At 42.7% G+C, this 18,060-nt stretch overlaps 1 protein-coding gene across 4 annotated transcripts; it reads left to right on the top strand.

The window, feature by feature from the left end:
• The first annotated feature begins 8 nt into the window (after nucleotides 1-8).
• On the top strand, nucleotides 9-14,148 carry klhl17 (kelch-like family member 17). Of its 4 annotated transcripts, none has more exons than XM_083975250.1 (12): nucleotides 9-187; nucleotides 2,674-2,938; nucleotides 3,651-3,772; nucleotides 3,882-4,103; nucleotides 6,920-7,036; nucleotides 7,165-7,378; nucleotides 8,114-8,258; nucleotides 8,516-8,683; nucleotides 8,787-8,875; nucleotides 9,030-9,103; nucleotides 9,224-9,405; nucleotides 11,722-14,148. In XM_083975250.1, the coding sequence occupies exons 2-12, from the start codon at nucleotides 2,725-2,727 to the stop codon at nucleotides 11,948-11,950; spliced, it is 1,776 nt and encodes a 591-aa protein (XP_083831376.1). In that variant the 5' UTR covers nucleotides 9-187; nucleotides 2,674-2,724; the 3' UTR covers nucleotides 11,951-14,148. The 4 variants fall into 4 exon arrangements, with proteins under 4 accessions (XP_083831376.1, XP_083831374.1, XP_083831377.1 ...); XM_083975248.1 differs by having other exon boundaries at nucleotides 7,165-7,396; XM_083975251.1 differs by lacking the exon at nucleotides 9-187 and adding an exon at nucleotides 883-976.
• The last annotated feature ends 3,912 nt before the right edge of the window (nucleotides 14,149-18,060 follow it).

Here is an 18,060-nt window from a genome sequence, read left to right as displayed (position 1 = left end):
AGAACAAGCAGTGTTTTGATGCTGCACGTGAGGTTTAAATTAAATGATCGGCCGCACTAGTCAACCAGAGAGGAGACATTTTCCCGTTTTATGTGTTTGTTCGTAACGTTGTACAACTACAAAGCTGGGCAAGCTCACAGACAGGAGGAGGCCGCTGCTGTCACATCAACAGAGACGACGGCTGGTGGTGAGTGCTGCTGCTGGATTTAAATCGGCTGTCAGACAGACACAGCTAACGTTAGCTCATCGAGTTAACCCGCACACAGACAGACTGGTCGTGACTTTAATTTTATTTCAACAACAGAGGGATGATGAATACGTAGTTCACACTTAAATACCATCCCCAGAATGAATAGGAAAATATTTGGATGTGAACATTTATTGAACAAGGAATTGGTGAGTTCACTGCTCTGCTCTTTGTTTGATTTTACTGTAGGAGCCAACAGAGCCAGGTGGTGGTTCAGGGTCTGACCAATCACGTTGCTCGTATGGAACGCCCCGCCCTTCGCTGTAGCATAGCTCTGTATATCGAACGCACTTCCGGACTCCAACTAGACAAAAACGGGCACTTAAGGTCGCTCGTGTCTAGACAGATAATTAACGAACATAAATTAATAACTGTTGACGTCTGCCTTTAAGAAATAACTTCCGGTGTGTTTACGTGTAGCCCTGCCTTCACACTGCAACGTATTTCAATAACATGAGCACCGGTGTCGCTTCCTCCTCCGGCAGCTCGGGCTCCACCTTAACAAAGCGATGTCAGCTTACATGCAGTTTTTTTTTTGCATTGACGTCAACCGCATACAGCACAAAACAGAGGCTTTCTTCATATTCCCTGTGCCCGAGTCAGAATATGGACCGATAGACAGACACTGGTACCAGATTCACACCAAATCTGACCGCGACGGCTGTCGGTTTATCTGCCATCGCTGTGGAGGAGACACTGTGTCCAAGGATAACCGCAGCGCAGCCACCGGTAAAGAAATGACACATTCATCCTCTGTGTTGCTGCCACTGCAGCTGATAGCTGATGTTATTCAGAGGGAGATGAGTGGGGGTTGGGGTTTCTCCAGACAACATATGACAGAAATATCTTTCTGTCCGAAAAAAAAGATGATCTTGCAGCATTTTTGTACCTAACAAGCTTGAGCATGATTTGTCAAGGAGCTACTGAGGCTGTGTGTGGATGACAGCCAATATTTTGAGGCAGAGAGAGGAGAGAGAGGATGTTAAGAGACAAGCCTGAGATGAACAGGACAAGTGTGTTACTCTCTTAGTTACTGTGGCAATTGTATTGTCACGTCTGCCCCAACCTCGGCAATTGTGTTGTCACGTCTGCCCCAACCTCCTGTGTATTCCTGTCTCAGTTTGCACCATTGTCTATTATGTTATTTCCTCCTCCTCAAGAGCAGATGGTTTCGTCCTAGAGGAACATAGTGTGTTTTTGTGGTCTGTTGTGTTTTTGAAAATGAGACCCAGAGCGAGTCGCCAAGCAGCTGTGGTGACATTTGAGATGGTCCTCAGTGGGACAGTGCAGAGGATTTAGTCGAAAGAGCGGCTAGGAGCAGATGACAACATTACAACAAAACACTGATCCTCAATCTGTCTGACTCAAGAGACATGAAACTTAACTTTATCCAATGTGTTGTTGTTTCCACCTGCATGTGTAGAGACATCAGACTGGCCTTAAAGAGGCTGCAGTGGCTGTTACTATGTTTGGATTTCTCAAGATTTTGTCACAGTGACATTTAGGCTACAAAAAGGAAAGTGAAAATAAAGCACCACTGATGGATGAGATTCATCCACACCCCACTGTGGGATACACTACCAAACATGTCAGGTCATTTGTAATGAAATAACCATTTCATTTATTCACCTGGATAAGAGTGTTTTTCTCAGACCAGTTAGCTTCTGCTCATATTCCTGTTCTACCACCTTTGTGAAATACGACTGCGACAAATGGAGTATTTATGAGTAAAATCCCTTTCCTCCTGAATTCCATTTGATTTCTAATTCAGCTGTGGCTGGGTTTACCTCGTCCAGTTGTTTTCCTTTGGGCATCCTAAATATTCGTCAGACAACAACGTCTGCCACGTGATGATGGTTATGCAACGTTCTGAAGTGTGTTCTTCATCCGAGAGCAGGGCAGCTGAGAGTACAAAGGAAAAGGCTAACTCAGGCTACATCCCTCTCTCCACCCACCCTGCCTTCCCGAGGCTGCAGCTGGGGCGAAGTGGGCGGGCGCTCATAGCTAATTCTGGTGCAATTAAACTTGCTAGTGAGGAGTCTTTGCAATTAGATAAAGCAAGACAGTCAACTGGACCAGAGGCCTGCTGCATGGATGTGATTCTAGCTTCAGTGAAAAATGTTCATTGATGACATAGTTTCCATTGCCATTATGAAATTTAATTAGTCTTGACACTAAATGTCAAATAATCAGGTCATCCAACCTTGTACATATTTCTGACTTGGTGGTGGCCTGCCTGTCTTAGCTGTCAAGATGGATGCTTTAGCAATAACAGTGGGTACAATGATTGGTCAGGGCATCTGTCATAACACCTGCGTTCTTGCAGGTACAACACTTTTCTGTTAACAAGACATTTCTATAGGATAATGATGATGATATTTGGTATTAAATAACATTTAAAGTTTTCCGGGGCGGGGGGGTTCCAGTTGCCCAGAGTGCGGCCCAGGCAAGAGCCCGCGACCGCCACATCAGGCACCATGATGGAAGGGGGCATGCAGCTGCTCAACCGTGATGGCCACAGCATCTCGCACAACTCAAAGCGCCACTACCACGACTCCTTCGTGTCCATGAACAGGATGCGACAGCGCGGCCTGCTGTGTGACATTGTGCTCCATGTCTCCAACAAAGAAATCAAGGCCCACAAAGTGGTGCTGGCGTCCTGCAGCCCCTATTTCCACGCTATGTTTACCAGTAAGTCCAATGCACATTGTCTGATTTATTCTTGTGCATGCTACCATTTCCATCTCAGGCCTGCATGTTGAATGCCTCGGAGATTTAAGTCCTGACATTGAACATGCACGCCATTGTTCTCTGCTGCTCATAGTTTAATGACACAACTCGTGTTTGCTGTGAATGGCAGTGAACGCATCATCACTTGCTTCCTGCCTGGGACACAGGTGGTCAGATGAGGTGCGCTTTTGTCTGAGGTTTCCTCTAGATACCAGACCCTCGTCCGAGTACAATGAGTCTCTAGACAGTTAGTTGTCCGGCTTTGAGATTCAGCTGTGAGGCCGCCACTCGTCCGGCTCAGTCTAATTTGGCTATTTGAACAGAATGTGCTGATCTTTCATGATCATCTAAACGGCAAAATCACAGCTTCTCTGTAAATACCGTATTTGCAGTTTCTTCAGCCCGGATGAAACATTTGTCTGCTCTGCTGAAGTGAAACTCTCTGACCCGCTGTTCTGCGGGAACACCTACGTTGCACAAGAAGTGTGCAGAGTCTGGAATTTCAAAAACGTCCTCAGTTAAAACAACTGATTAAATGGAACAGAAAAAAAATGAGCACCGCTGATCTCTGGCAGCGGCGATGTGTACGTTAGGAGTTGCCAGAATGATTGAACTTGAAGACAGTCACAATTAGCCAGATGTTTACCTGCTCTCGTTCTGTGTGGTCATGCAGATGAGATGTCGGAAAGTCGGCAGACACACGTGACCCTTCACGACATCGACTGTCAGGCCTTGGAGCAGCTTGTCCAGTACGCCTACACGGCCGAGATTGTGGTTGGTGAAGGCAACGTGCAGGTGAAGTAGAACATTTCAGTTTTCACAGACAAACTTGTTTAATTAGACTTTCGATAAAACGTGAAGAGACGCATCAAACTCACTTCATTTTTCCACCTGTAACTTCTAGACGTTGCTCCCAGCAGCGAGCCTGCTGCAGCTGAACGGGGTGCGGGACGCCTGCTGTAAGTTCCTTCTCAGCCAACTGGACCCATCCAACTGCCTGGGCATCCGAGGCTTCGCCGACACGCACTCCTGCAGCGACCTGCTCAAGTCTGCGCACAAGTACGTCCTGCAGCACTTTGTAGAGGTGTCCAAGACGGAAGAGTTCATGCTGCTGCCACTGAAACAGGTAGGGGTGATGCTTTTTCTGTCTCCTTTCGTGTCTTCTGCAAAGGAAGCAGTTTTAATGGTGGAAATTAAACAGTTGTTGTTGGCAATTCTGTCCACTGCAAGAGTGCGTCTTGTTTTTGACCTAGTAATCTGTTTCCCATGACATTGAACAATGTGTTGTGTAAATGCATAGGAAACACAAAATACTTTTTCAGTAAGTTTAAGTAAAAGCTGCTGCCCGCTAGACTAAATAATTTACGCATTTAATTTAAGGGGGCAGTCATATTACTTTACACATTCATTATAAATTCAGAAAAGACAACTATTGACTTGTGGGTTAACAACTTCCTGCTTATTACATTCCAGCTTGATTGATCCGCCCACTTCCTCCTTAGAAATATACCAAATTGAACAGAAATAGGAACGTATAGCAACACAAACACGCATTTCATTTAATTCCTACGCAGTGTTTGTCATGTTCTTCTCACCAAACTGAGCACACAAGCCACGCCAACCCCCAGGGGAAGTGGCCACGAGCATGGCATTCATTAGAAGACCTTTCCTCCTCCTCAGCTAGCTGCATCAATCACTGTCTCCTGTGGTTTTATCATCCCACTGGGCTGCCATGGACTACTTTATCTGGCACAGCGACCTAGCTAAACTATCTGGTTTTCATCGGCTGGGCTCAGCAGTGGCAACACTGTGGTTCCTGCCCTGGAAGTGGTAATTAGGAAGAGCCAGTCACAATTTCACAGCTGCTGTACTGTTAATAGAGCTAACAGTGTTGCTGAGTTAGTTTTTATTTATTAAACCCAATTTTTGGGGTGGAGGGATGGAGATTAAGGTTTAGGATTTAGGTAAACTAGTCCAGTTTTAGCCTTCAGAGGAGCAGAGGGTTGTTAGCTGGATTCCTATAATATCAGGATAAACTGCTAAAATGTCCTTGAGCAAGGCACATAACACCAGCTGCTCATTTTAGCTGCTCAGCTGCCAACAGATACGACACAGCTTGTTCTTAGTTTGTTTTCAGAGAAACCACCTTGGTTAAATAAAAGTTTAAGAAACATTTGGACCTGCTGTCATTAGCTCTTCTTGAAAACTCAAAAACATGATGTTAAAAGCCACAGTTTAGAAAAATATCTTGGTTAATCTTTCAACTTTTTGCTTTAAAAATGGGCCGCTAAATGTAACATCCAAAAGCCAACCTAGCATGTGGGAAAGAAAACTGAGTCATCTTTTGTATGAAATGGCGTCTCTTTCAAACAAATGCCTGTTGAGCTGTCTAAGGTGACAATGAATTAAAGTGACACTGAAGAAATAACAAACAACTCAGCATCACTTTCCCATTATCCTCTCACCTCTCTAAGGAACAATCCCCACAGCACAGAAGAGACTGACTACATGAGGGCAAAACACAAAGCTCATATCTCTGTGTCTGCCTGTGGCTTTCAAAGCCTTGAGACTGGATCTGCAGTGCGAGCGTGTGGGCACAGTCCATTAAAACAGTAAAAGTTAAGCAGCATAAAAGCAGATTAAAATAGACCATTTTCTTCTCTTCATCTCTATTCTTCTGTCTCAGTCTCTCCTTTGGCATGCCGCCCTCTCCGTCTGCAGCTGTTCTGTCATAAATCTGCAGATCTGGATTTATGCACTGGCTGCTCTAAACGACTCTGAGCTGTGAAATACGCCCCATATTTATTTGGTTGTTCTGTGAAGGAAGTGTTAACACGTGACAGGATTTTCACTAGCCTGTTCCGATGATGCTTCACTGATGTAGCATTACATGTGTGGCATTATGGAAACTACAAAAGATGGGTTCGTCTTGATTTACTGTGTGCATAAAGACATCTTAAGCATCTTGATTTAGCTGAAACACTTGTCATTCATTCATCCATCCTTCCTTCCTTCCTGCTGCCATACCACAAGGTCACTTCATAACTCCTCTACGAACTCACACTTTTGAGTTAATCTGATGCAGTGTTAGTGTGCAGAGGTAAGAGGGGCAGCAGGGTGGGGCAGCAGCAGCAGCAGCAGCAGCAGCAGCAGCAGCAGCAGCAGCAGTAGCAGTAGCAGTAGCAGTAGTGTTCCTCGGGGTGACTGTGGATTAGTAGAGGCTGTTTCTGGGAGGCTGTTAACTGTTGCCCTGATCTGGCCAGGCAAGACAGCAGCAGCAGCAGCGGCAGCTGCAGCTGGGTACCCCTATTGCCCCACCCAGCTCTGCCAGCTTTGACTTGATCTGGGAGCAGAGCCAACCAGCCACTCAGACTACTGCAGTGGTCATTGTGTCTAACACACACACACACACACACACACACACACACACACACACACACACACACACACACACACACACACACACACACACACACACACACACACACACACACACACACACACACACACACACACACACACACACACACGAATCTGAATGTGAATCACAAGCATTTGTGTGTAATTGGTACGAGTTAAGATGATTTTGTTTTGCTATATTTGTCATTGATTGATCCAATGAAAATGTTTAATTTTAAAACAACACAGACAAAACAGAGCGCCTGCAATTCTGTCAATTATCAGTCTGACTAAAGTGTAGAGAGGCAAGGGAGAGAGAAGAGAGGAGGAAGGAAGAGAGGACAAGGAACTAATACGGTCTGTGGCCAATGCAAGTTACTTCCTGTGTGTTGACATGCAGGGTCAGGGAGCTGTCAGTGTTTCAGCAAGTGCATATCTGATGGTCACTGTTGCATTAAAGGCGCTGTGGGTTTAAACCTGACAGTTTGTGTAAATCCTGACGTGGGATATCTCTATTCATCTGCTTTGTCCTCTCCGTCCCAGGTTCTGGATTTGATCTCCAGTGACAATCTCAATGTGCCATCTGAAGAGGAAGTGTATCGGGCCGTGTTGAGCTGGGTGAAACACGATATTGATGGACGCAGGCAACATGTACCCTGGGTAAGATTTGTCCCATCTCACCTGACATAAGCACTGAATTTATAGTGTACATAAAAAAATCATCATGTTAGCTTAGTTTCTGCACCTTGATCCTAAATTAACCTTCCACCACCCTCTGTCCCTGTCAGCTTATGAAGTGTGTGCGGCTGCCGCTGCTGAGGCGAGACTTTCTGATGAGCAATGTGGATACAGAGCTGCTGGTGCGTCATCACTCGGAGTGCAAGGACCTGCTGATTGAGGCTCTGAAGTACCACCTGATGCCTGAGCAGAGGGGAGTCCTCAGCAACAGCCGCACGCGCCCACGACGCTGTGAGGGCGCCAGCCCTGTGCTCTTCGCCGTTGGTCAGTGTGCCCCTGAAGGTACCCATCAGGGTACACTGAGCCACACATCTCACACCACTCACACAATTGTTCAAACATCTGTATTTTTACAGCTGGAGGATAAAAATAGTGACATAATAAGGTTTCAGATTGTAACATTAGATATTGTCTGGGAGATTTGCAGTATTGTCATAGGGGGAATGTTCCAGTTTTGCATTGCAGTAAAGTGTCAGAACCAGTATGACTATGAAATTTAAATTAGACAAAATGTAAATGACTTCCAGCTTTACTGTCTAATCTAGATTTTTCTTAAACCTCTTAATTATTTCTTTGTTCAAGTTGATGAGACACAAGATCAGTCAGTCTAATTTAGTCAGTGGTGTTTTTTCTTTTTCTTTTTTTCTGTAGCAAATCTTCATATTTTTTTCATATCTCAAACATATGTATTCAATTAAAGGTCATTGTTTTGTCTTAAGCCTAAAAACTTTCACTGCAATAAAAACATACTGGTTTACTTAGTTTATTCAATTGTTAATATGCAATAAACGCCGTTACTTACTGGCACTTCCAATCTAAGTCAGTAACTCTCTCCTGCAGTGAGCTTGGAGTCCATGTGGGTCTAAAATTACCCAACAACTTGTAACAAGTAGTCTGAAATGACACACATCATCACTGTGCATTTATTATAACATGTTTAAATTACTGCTCGATTTTTAGGTTGTATTTTTGTTTTTTTTTACTCAATGTGTGTCCTAGGTGGTGGCAGCCTGTTTGCCATCCACGGAGACTGTGAGGCATATGACACTAGGACAGACCGCTGGCACATGGTGGCGTCCATGTCCACTCGGCGGGCACGGGTGGGCGTGGCAGCCATCGGCAACAGACTCTATGCTGTTGGCGGGTGAGTGATGATCATGTTGTTGCCCTTTGACCTCAAACTAGTCAGGAACTAAACAGGAAGCTCTGGCAGCCAGATGATTAATTAATATAAAAAATAACTCTGAGTGATGGTTATGCAAAAATGAATAGCCATTTCTATATGTGTTTCTGACAAGCATTTATTGTCTATGCTCTATTAATTTTTTTTCTGCTGCCATTCATTGCATATATTAAGAGGTGATTCAGATCAACACACTGCCTGTGTCCACATGTGCTCAGGTATGATGGCACCTCAGACCTCGCAACTGTGGAGTCATACGACCCCATCACTAACTCCTGGCAACCTGAGGTTTCCATGGGAACACGACGGAGCTGTTTGGGTGTTGCTGTCCTGCATGGGCTGCTGTATGCTGCAGGAGGTTACGATGGAGCTTCCTGTCTCAACAGGTACACAGAGCCTGACATGAATGATGAATGCTAAGTTGATCTAATAGACAGCCTTATGATGCCATTGCATTGAATACATGCAAATCCTTTTCTTCTCTTACAGCGCAGAGCGTTATGACCCTCTGACCAGTACATGGACCTCAATTGCTGCCATGAGCACCCGTCGAAGATATGTCCGAGTTGCAACTCTTGGTAGGAAAATAATATCACAAACAAGCTGTTCTTCTTCCCTATGTTTATGATTCACCATCTACATTTTAATATCCGAAATCAACAGGGAGTTGCCCCTTTGGTATTTGACTGCTAATATTTACATTCTGACTGTTTACTCCCTTTTCCCCTCCAGATGGCAGCTTGTATGCAGTGGGAGGTTATGACAGCTCCTCACATCTTGCAACAGTGGAGAAATATGACCCGCAGGTAAATTTGACGTGTTGAATTTATCATCAAACTAAGCTGTCTGGTTTAGATCGGGTAAAAGTGGAAGGAGAAAAACAAAACGACAGGTGCAAATTTGCAGTGTCTTGATTTAATGAACAGAGCAACACATGGACCGCCATCGCCAACATGCTGAGTCGACGCAGCAGTGCCGGGGTGGCCGTGCTGGACGGCATGCTGTATGTTGCGGGAGGCAATGACGGCACCAGCTGCCTGAACTCAGTGGAGCGTTTCAACCCCAAGGCCAACACCTGGGAAGGAGTGGCTCCCATGAACATACGCAGGTTAGTCTGCCGTAGGGCTGAACGATATGCAAAAAAGAGGAAATCTGAGTGGCCAGGAACTAAAGGGAAAAGGAGTATAGTATAGATAGAGTATAATGAACGCAAATGTTTAAGAACTGGTAAGACAACACAAAATAACTAAAGGTGGCTTGAGCATCTAGGTTTAATTTGAACCCAACAAATAAGGATAGCAAAGAGAAGTCCAATAAATAACAATGAATAATCCAGGGGGTGATAAAAGACCAGCAGGAACACAGGAAGAAATCCATGGACCAGCAGCAGAAACAAACTGACAGGGTGAAGAGACACAAACCAGCTCCAACAGAGGAGAAACACAGAGACCAAACACACGAGGGAGAAACAAGACACAGGTGGTTATCACATAGGTGAGACACATGAGATTAATCACAGGAAGGAAACCTCAGGAAGTAAGACAAGACGTTTTAAAACACAGAGCCTGACAAAAATATCAGAGTGCGACTATTTATTTATACTGCGATTGCGATATGAGGTACGATTCTAGTGGGAATGGTAATATGTGCATTTCCTTTTTTTTTTTACTTGGAAAAAAGTTAATAAAAACAGGCAACAGTCCAGTTCCAGGGAAAAGCAAGCCTTTGAAAGTTCAATTAACTCTGCCCACTGTGAACAATGGAGCAAATACGACATTTTACATCTTAATCACACATCGCTTTAAAACACGAGAATCAAAAGGCACAAGAGATATGAGCTCTGCAAAAATAAATGTCTGGCTGCCGCTTTGTCCGATTTCAAAGACGAGAGCCACTAGAGCAGATTCTCCACTACACAGAACCTTACTATGTGTCTACTGGTCACATGAGGAAAAACTGTGGTTGTTTTGTACTTGGTTGTTGGACCTTGTAAAGCTGAGAAACACACAGAGAGGAGATGGTGTGACGAAGGATCTTGGATGGATTGAGGGAATTTAATGAAATGAGACACACCTCAGCCAACTGAGCCAGTCCGACTATTCAAAGTACATGGGCTCACCTCACATTAGTGGAATGGTGAAATCCATTGGCATAGAGTGCACACAATGTTTTGGTCTATCCAGCCTTTCTGGTATTAATCCCTTTGTTCAGTTCAGTTCAGTTACGGGCATACAGGCAATTCAGTTTACAGCTCTTTGTATTTCATATGGCACCTTGGTGAAGAGGGGTGGATGGTCCAAATCCCAATTTTGCCTTCACTCAGACAGAAACAATACTGTAGTGTTGTCTGTATGGAGCGTGTCTAAAGGGGACCCCTACTGTGATTACTTGGCTCTGTGAAAAGTCTTTGCTTTTCAAGGAGTAGGATTTGGGGCATTTGAATGTCTTCCTCACTGCCTAGCCCTTCTTACAGCGTAATCATCAAATGACCTATTTTCCACAACGATCGTCGCTTTCGTTTTCCTTAGGGATGAGACGTGTGTTGATTATGAAAGCAGGCTTGTATCAACGCTGTCACAGCTTTGTGTCGATATCAGATCAGGGAGGTGATTGCAGACTGTCATTTGTGGACTGGACACATCAGCAAATTCACCTATTTCCTGGGCTCCAGGCACACAGACACAAACACACGGACAGACAATACCCGGCCTGTGAGTCAGGTTTCCCTGCTCCTACAGTGAACTGACAACAGGTGACTGCGCAGCTCCATGAATAACTCATGTGTTAATCGGCCGTGTGGCTTTCAGTGCTTTTCTTATTCAGTTGTCGAGAGAGTTGCTCCACAGTTTCCAACGCTCCAAAACATCACACTGTGTTGATGGTCACTCCACTAAAGCCATGTTCAGCACCTTGATGTGACACTAGCTCAGACTGGTACTCTACACCTTGGTAACTACTGGGACTTACGAAGATCAACATACTGAAAGAAGGATGTGTTGTCTTTTAATTTCCACTGGTCCTCTGCTATGACTAATTATTAAGTTTAGTATTATTGGTACTCCCTGGTGTCCTCAAATTGTGTGGCACTGGCAGAATTATTAGTTACTGAAATAATGTTAAAACATTCACTAAAATACATCAGCCATTGTTCCAATGAATTGCAATTTGATTTCACTATCTCGTCATTTTTCAGTTTTCTATGCAATCATTGACAATGTTCTAGCAGTGGGATTATTGTGTAATGCAAAGGCCACTGCATCCAATGGAAATTAACCTGCACTCACTTTGATTGGCCGATGAAGCAGAATGCATAGAGATCATTTATATAAGCTATGAGCTGTTTTCTGGCTCATTATAAATATGTCTGTAAGAATATTTACTGTCTACATGTATTATAATTAGACTTTTCTTTCTGTTTTTCCAGGAGCACCCATGACCTAGTGTCTATGGACGGCTGGTTATACGCAGTTGGAGGTAATGACGGCAGCTCCAGCCTCAACTCCATTGAGAAGTACAACCCGCGCAGCAACAAATGGGTGGCAGCCTCCTGCATGTTCACGCGGCGCAGCAGTGTAGGCGTGGCAGTGCTGGAGCTGCTGAACTTCCCACCGCCCTCCTCGCCCACCCTCTCAGTTTCCTCCACCAGCCTTTGACACGGGGTCACCGTTTGGCTGAGCTCAGCCTCCGCTGCTACAGCCCAGACTGGCTCTGGGAAGAGACGCAACTGCTCGGTTTGAGACAGGTAGGAGGGGAGGGAGGACGGAGAAGATGGAGAGGACAGGTAAACTGATGGAAAGGAGAGAAGAGAAAGAGGGATGATGAGGATGAAGCTCCTGGTTTGACTCATATACGTACATATATGGTTGGTTCATATAAAAATTTGTGGCAACCTTGGTAAAGATTTGCCAACCATGCTTTGAAAAATATGCAACATGAGTCATGAATTTTAATTTAACAATTTGGGCAATTTTTAATTTTATGTTTAAACGTTGACACATTCCACAAGTGACTATTCATCATTCATGAGTAGGACAGCAGATCATTCCTAAAAGACTATAATTTTTTTTCTTTCAAACCAATGTGGCTGCTTTTTTTCTTCTTTTTTTTCTACCAAATTTGTCAATAATTCTGAACTGCACCACCCAGATGCCTGAAACTACACTGTACAGCCACCACAACATACAGATACCAGCTTCCTCAAAAGATACATGTGGATAAAGGTGTGTGAAGAATGACAGGTCTTTCCTCAAACCCCACTTTCTTTCTCACCACTTCAGTGTTTGACACATTCATCATGAAACATGGTGGGCACTTAATTCTGTCATGTGTGACATAAATGTTTTAGATTTTTTTGCAATAATGTAAAAAAAAAAAAAAAAAAAAAAAAATAGAGAAACAGAATGAATTTACTTTTGGAATGTAGTGTCTGACTGGTTATCCCATGCATGTTTACGTACAAGCATTGACCCCTAAACAGGGGGATAAAATGTTGTAGTGCTGCTATGCCACACTAGGTGGCAGTAACAGGCAATGCTGTAAACCTTTCCTGCACTGCAAGAGAGCATGGACACCAATGACATAGAAAGCATAGGCCCTCCAATCTGTAAAAGTGTGTGGAAGTTTTTCTTAAATATAAAAACAAATAATTATGTTGAACTATATGTATTTATAAAAATGAATAAATTCTAATATATTTCTGTTTTCAAAGAAGCTCAGAGGAGGAAATAGATCAGACCTATGCCTATTTAAGAGTGTTTTTAATATATTTATTAAGGTGTGTGATGTGCATATCATCAAAGAAGATGACAAAGAGAATGTCTAAGTGTGAGAGAGGTAGCTGTTCAGTTGGTGTGTGTTTGGAGTTTCTCCTGAGAGGACAGACTGTTGCATTTTGATATGCAGCAATTATTTCATTTGCATTTCTTAATGTTTCCTCACTGCCACAAGCATGATCTCATACGACACTGTACCCTCTGTCCGCTACATTTGTGCAAAAGTTGCTTGCAAACCTATTGACCAGTCATTGACGGGACACAATAGTTTCTTCGATCCTACTTCTCGTATTATTTTTTAAGACATTAAGGTGGTATAATCCCTGGATTTGTGACATCTTAAAGAACATTAAAGCAGCAAGTACTAGTTCACCTTCAGAATACCAACACTTGACACTAATGATTAACGTTGTTGACACTGGTGCTGTCATATTCCTCTCTACACTGTATTCGGTGTAGTGTCTTATTATATTACCTCATTGTTGAAATGGATCCAGCTCTTTTTCAACAAAGATGAACAACGAACCACTGTATAATTCAAATTAAAGTAAATGGATCACTCTCAGTCTTTTGACTCAGTGAAAACTCAATATATAGGTTCAGTTCATGTGTAGCGCAGTGAAACCATTCCAGACTTCTGAGAAGTTGACTTTTTTTTTTCCTTATTTTGAAGGATTTTGTTGATTCGGTTCTGTTTTTCTAAAACTACCTGACTTTTCTTTTAGCGTTAGTAAGGCAGTAGAATAGGGGCTGTGATGGTCTTATGGAGATGTTATTCTGTAGTCGATGCGCATCATGGATTCAAAGAGAAAGGTACTCAAAACCACATAAGACTTTGGCCTCCATTCTGCTGATCAAGTTGTAAATAGAAAGAGCGCTAAAGTTATCTTTAATCCATTTGTGCAATTTCATGGTGACTGTAACTTTTTTTTTTGTTTGTGTTAAATGTAGTGACTGTTGTTTATTTATGTTTGTTATTTATGAGGAACTTTAAAATATTGAATTTTGCACTATTGCGAAATTGAGCAATACTACACACTGTAAAAAAAGAAAAGAAATAAAGTTGTTTTCAAATGTGATAGCTGTCCTGATGACTTTGAACACAGACACACACACTTAAAGATGTGTTGTACTAAGGTCACCCTGGATGAGAGAAGCAGCTATATTTCCAATAAAAACATACACACACAGACTGAAGGTTGTGTTGCTAACAGTATTGCTAGGTTGACTGTACACTGTTGCCTGGTACCATCCCAACATACTCCTCTTTCACAGTGATCCGAGCAGACAGCTGAACACTCTCACTTTACCCTTCTTGACCTCAGTCACATGGCATTCACACCTGTGGCTGCGGCTGCACACACTCGAACCTATGAACTCCTACTCTCTGGAGACGCATACAAACACAGGAGCAAAATACGCACAAAGTAAAATAAGCTCTGAATGAGAGAAGAAATAGAACTACGTGGTGGCACATATTAAAAGGCTATGGTGAGAAACTCAATTTTTAAAAACTTAATTTTGTTGCTTCTTCTCTCAGCTACAATGCAAAAACAACTGTGAGACTATGAATATGATGATATCTATCTCAGATTTAATGACCCGACACAGAACACTACATGGTAACTTCAGGAAGAGATACAGAGCTTCCAAGATGGTTGATAGCACAACAGGAACCATCTTCTGTGTTTTGATGGACTGACACTATCGGCCTTTGCCACCACTGGCATCCAATATGGTAAACATCACTAACTTTTAACTTTTCACGGCCACGTTTTAAGCCAAAAAGAGTTGAGTGTTTGAAAGTAAAATGTTGCATGTGTTAGGAGATCTCCTCTGTGTTTGCATGTATCTTATTGCTGTTGCTGTGTGTCACTTCTGCTTCTATGAAGATGCTAATGAGTTTACAACCTGCCTTCATGAATGTGCTCACTCTGGAGGAGCTGCTGCAGCTGATCTGGTGGAACCGTCAGCTCCTTCCCTCTGGCTTCCCAGCGTTCATGCCACCGGAGCCTTTCCGCTTTCCAGTCAGCCCATGCACAGTCCTTCTTGGATCATGGAGATGCTGTCACCTTCTCCGGAAGGACTGAAGTGTCAACTGACCTGCTGCACTAGCTGAGAGAGGACACACACATACGTTTTTGACTGACCTCTTCAGATAAGGGCAGGTCTGTAATGGGAAATCTGTTCACCCCATCAAAACTATTTACGACTGTTAATGCTCATGCCAGGGTGTTCAAGTAGAAATCATAAAGAAGTCTCAACCACACGTGAGAGCAAGGCGTGCTCAGTGGCAGATCCACAGTGGGTGTACACACCCAACACACAAACACTACAGGATAGTTTCTCTTTGAATACTCTTTAAATAGCAGCTACTGTGGATTATATGATTCAAAAGGCAGCTACACAGGATACTTATATTAATTACAGTAATGTACTAATTAATAGTAATTAATTTGTGTGTCAGCTTTGACAATCCTTACAAAAGCATTTTACATCATCCCTCCCTTCCTCCGTCCCTCCCTCCATCCATACTGCTGATCATTACAGTGCAAGTGTGCATGGGGCTGGAGCCAATCTCAACTGACATTTTACTGCCCATTAACATAGAGAAATTATCATACAGGGACATTTTGGAGTAGAAACCTTAAATTAACTAATGATTTTCTTTTTCTTTTTTTTCGCAAAAAGAACTAGAGGTCATCTAATATATGACAGAGGTAAATTGTTTGTTTAAGAAAAAAAACAACCTTATATTTCTTTTTAAAGTTTGATCACTTCATTTACAATATTATGAATTTTTGCATACTTTTGAATTGTCACCAAAGTTTTATCTTATAATAATTGATAAATTTAAAAAGGTATATGAGATGGTCACTTCAATATCTACAGTAAAATCTAGCAGTTTTGTAAATGAAGCCATTAAGTTGTCAGACGGATAAATCATGAATCGTGTCCAACATGTTGTTACGAGTCTACGACACTTAGTGTAATTTGTCTTTTTGCTAACATGAGTAGTTTTTTCATACAGATGAAGGCAAATCATTGAAAAGGGGTGAAATCCAGTACTGACCGAGTGTCTATGTGCAGTTCTATAGTAATTTCTCCAGTCTAATTTATTACAACGGGCATTGTAGTATTGTTAACAGCCACCCGCAGAAGTTAGACACAGAAACAGTTAATCGGACTTTGACTGATCTTGTCTTCAAAGGAGGGCCAGGTTCCAATTAAGATTCCTTTATGGTCGTCCTGTGTGAGAACTTTAGCACGTCAGATTCTCTGTTGGACACCTGATGTTGGGGGCCTCATCTCCAGACTCCGTTTTAGTGGCCCGAGGTGTGACTTTAGCACCGCAGCTCTCACCCACCGAGTCTGGATAAACACTAGCAAATGACTTCTCGGTGAGAGCCAAAGCTCATCCCGCCATACATGCAGTGACTGACGCAATGAAAATGGGATTCAGGTTTCTTCTTCTAAACTTTTGCAATGCATCTCACTAAATGAAACGGTCCAAAAACACAGATTAAGTATAATTTACATTGGAACAGTTCCATGTTATCTGAATTAAGCAGAGAAGGGCTCAGTGAGATGTTCAGTAGATTATATTATTGAACACAGAGAAACTAAAACACATCTGAACATAAAGTCACAACTTTATTAATAGCCAACCATGTGGGCTATTGTTAGGGAAACTGCTCGTTCAGGAACTGTGAGCTCTGCCATATGAAACAGTGGGAGACAAAATGAATGGACTGTTTGTCTAGATGTAGTGTTGCTTTTGGCAAAGCACCTGGTATTTCCTCTTTCCGATGAGCATGTTAAACAAAACTGTAGGAATGAGATCTACTGAAATAATCTAAACTTGCCCACAAAGTGATAACAGCAGGCTCATTTGCCACAAAGTGTCAAAAGCAGCTTCACTTAAAAAAAAGCCTGTTGTCATTCACATGGGAGAAATGTGTCAACATTAGAACTGGTGTACACCTTCACACAGACTTCGACGTGTTCACAATGTTGTACCTGGTTGTACAAATGTAAACATACCGGAACCAAAACTGTTGGATGGATAATGAATGAAGAGACACATATGTTTTACCTAAAGTGTCTGTCTTGAGAGAGGCAGCACAGTCAGACTTTATGATCCTCCCCTCAACTGAATGTGGATCTATTCTCAATAGACAATAAACCTGGTGCTGAATATGTTTGTTTAGAGAATAAAATAAAATAGCCATTAAAATTATATTTGAGTTTTAAAAACCTGTTGGTTTTCTTTTCCTTTCGTTTCCTTCCTGTTTCATATATGACTGTATGGGTCACATGAGAACTGAGATTCTTGGGAAATAATTTGAGCCAACCTGGTAGTTGCAATTGTGGTCTGGATGATGCATGTCACCTGAAACATCCACCTAAAACTCAATTGACCTCATAACAAAAATTCCCTGTGTTTTTTCCTTGTCGGCTACCTTCCTCATATTTTGAGCATACAGCAGCAGAGAGGTGAGTCACTGTGTGGCTGCATGTATCATCAAGTCCATCCTACTGCTTTTCCATGATGATCCACAGATAATGCAGATGATGACATCAGATACTGAATTACAGGGAAGAAACAGGGCAGTTAGTTGGAGTACAGGAGGAAGAAGCGAGCACTCACCCAGAAAAATATAAAAGGATAAATCTTAAGGAAGTGCACGGCTACAGCAGCAGACTGTGTTTTGCCTGTCCTGCAATAAAGAATCGCCAAAGGGATATTGAGAGTGTGCTGGCTTTTTCTCTCCTTCTCAGTTAGTTGGAGTACCCAGTAAAATAATCTCAGCAAGCATCAGACAGATGCACAGGCTCTGCACATTACACTTCAGAGAAGAGAAGAATGAAGTATCCTAAGAAAAACAATATATTTTCATCCAGTCTTTCTTTTTTAAAATCTTTTTGTGAACAAGGGACGTCAGTAAATTTGGCTCCGACAGAGCTCTGACGTCAGCAGAACCTCAGCC

The sequence above is a fragment of the Trachurus trachurus genome (genome assembly GCF_905171665.1).
Source record: "Trachurus trachurus genome assembly, chromosome: 7".
In the NCBI taxonomy this organism is placed as follows: Eukaryota; Metazoa; Chordata; class Actinopteri; order Carangiformes; family Carangidae; genus Trachurus; species Trachurus trachurus.
This window is presented reverse-complemented; position numbering and strand designations above follow the sequence as displayed.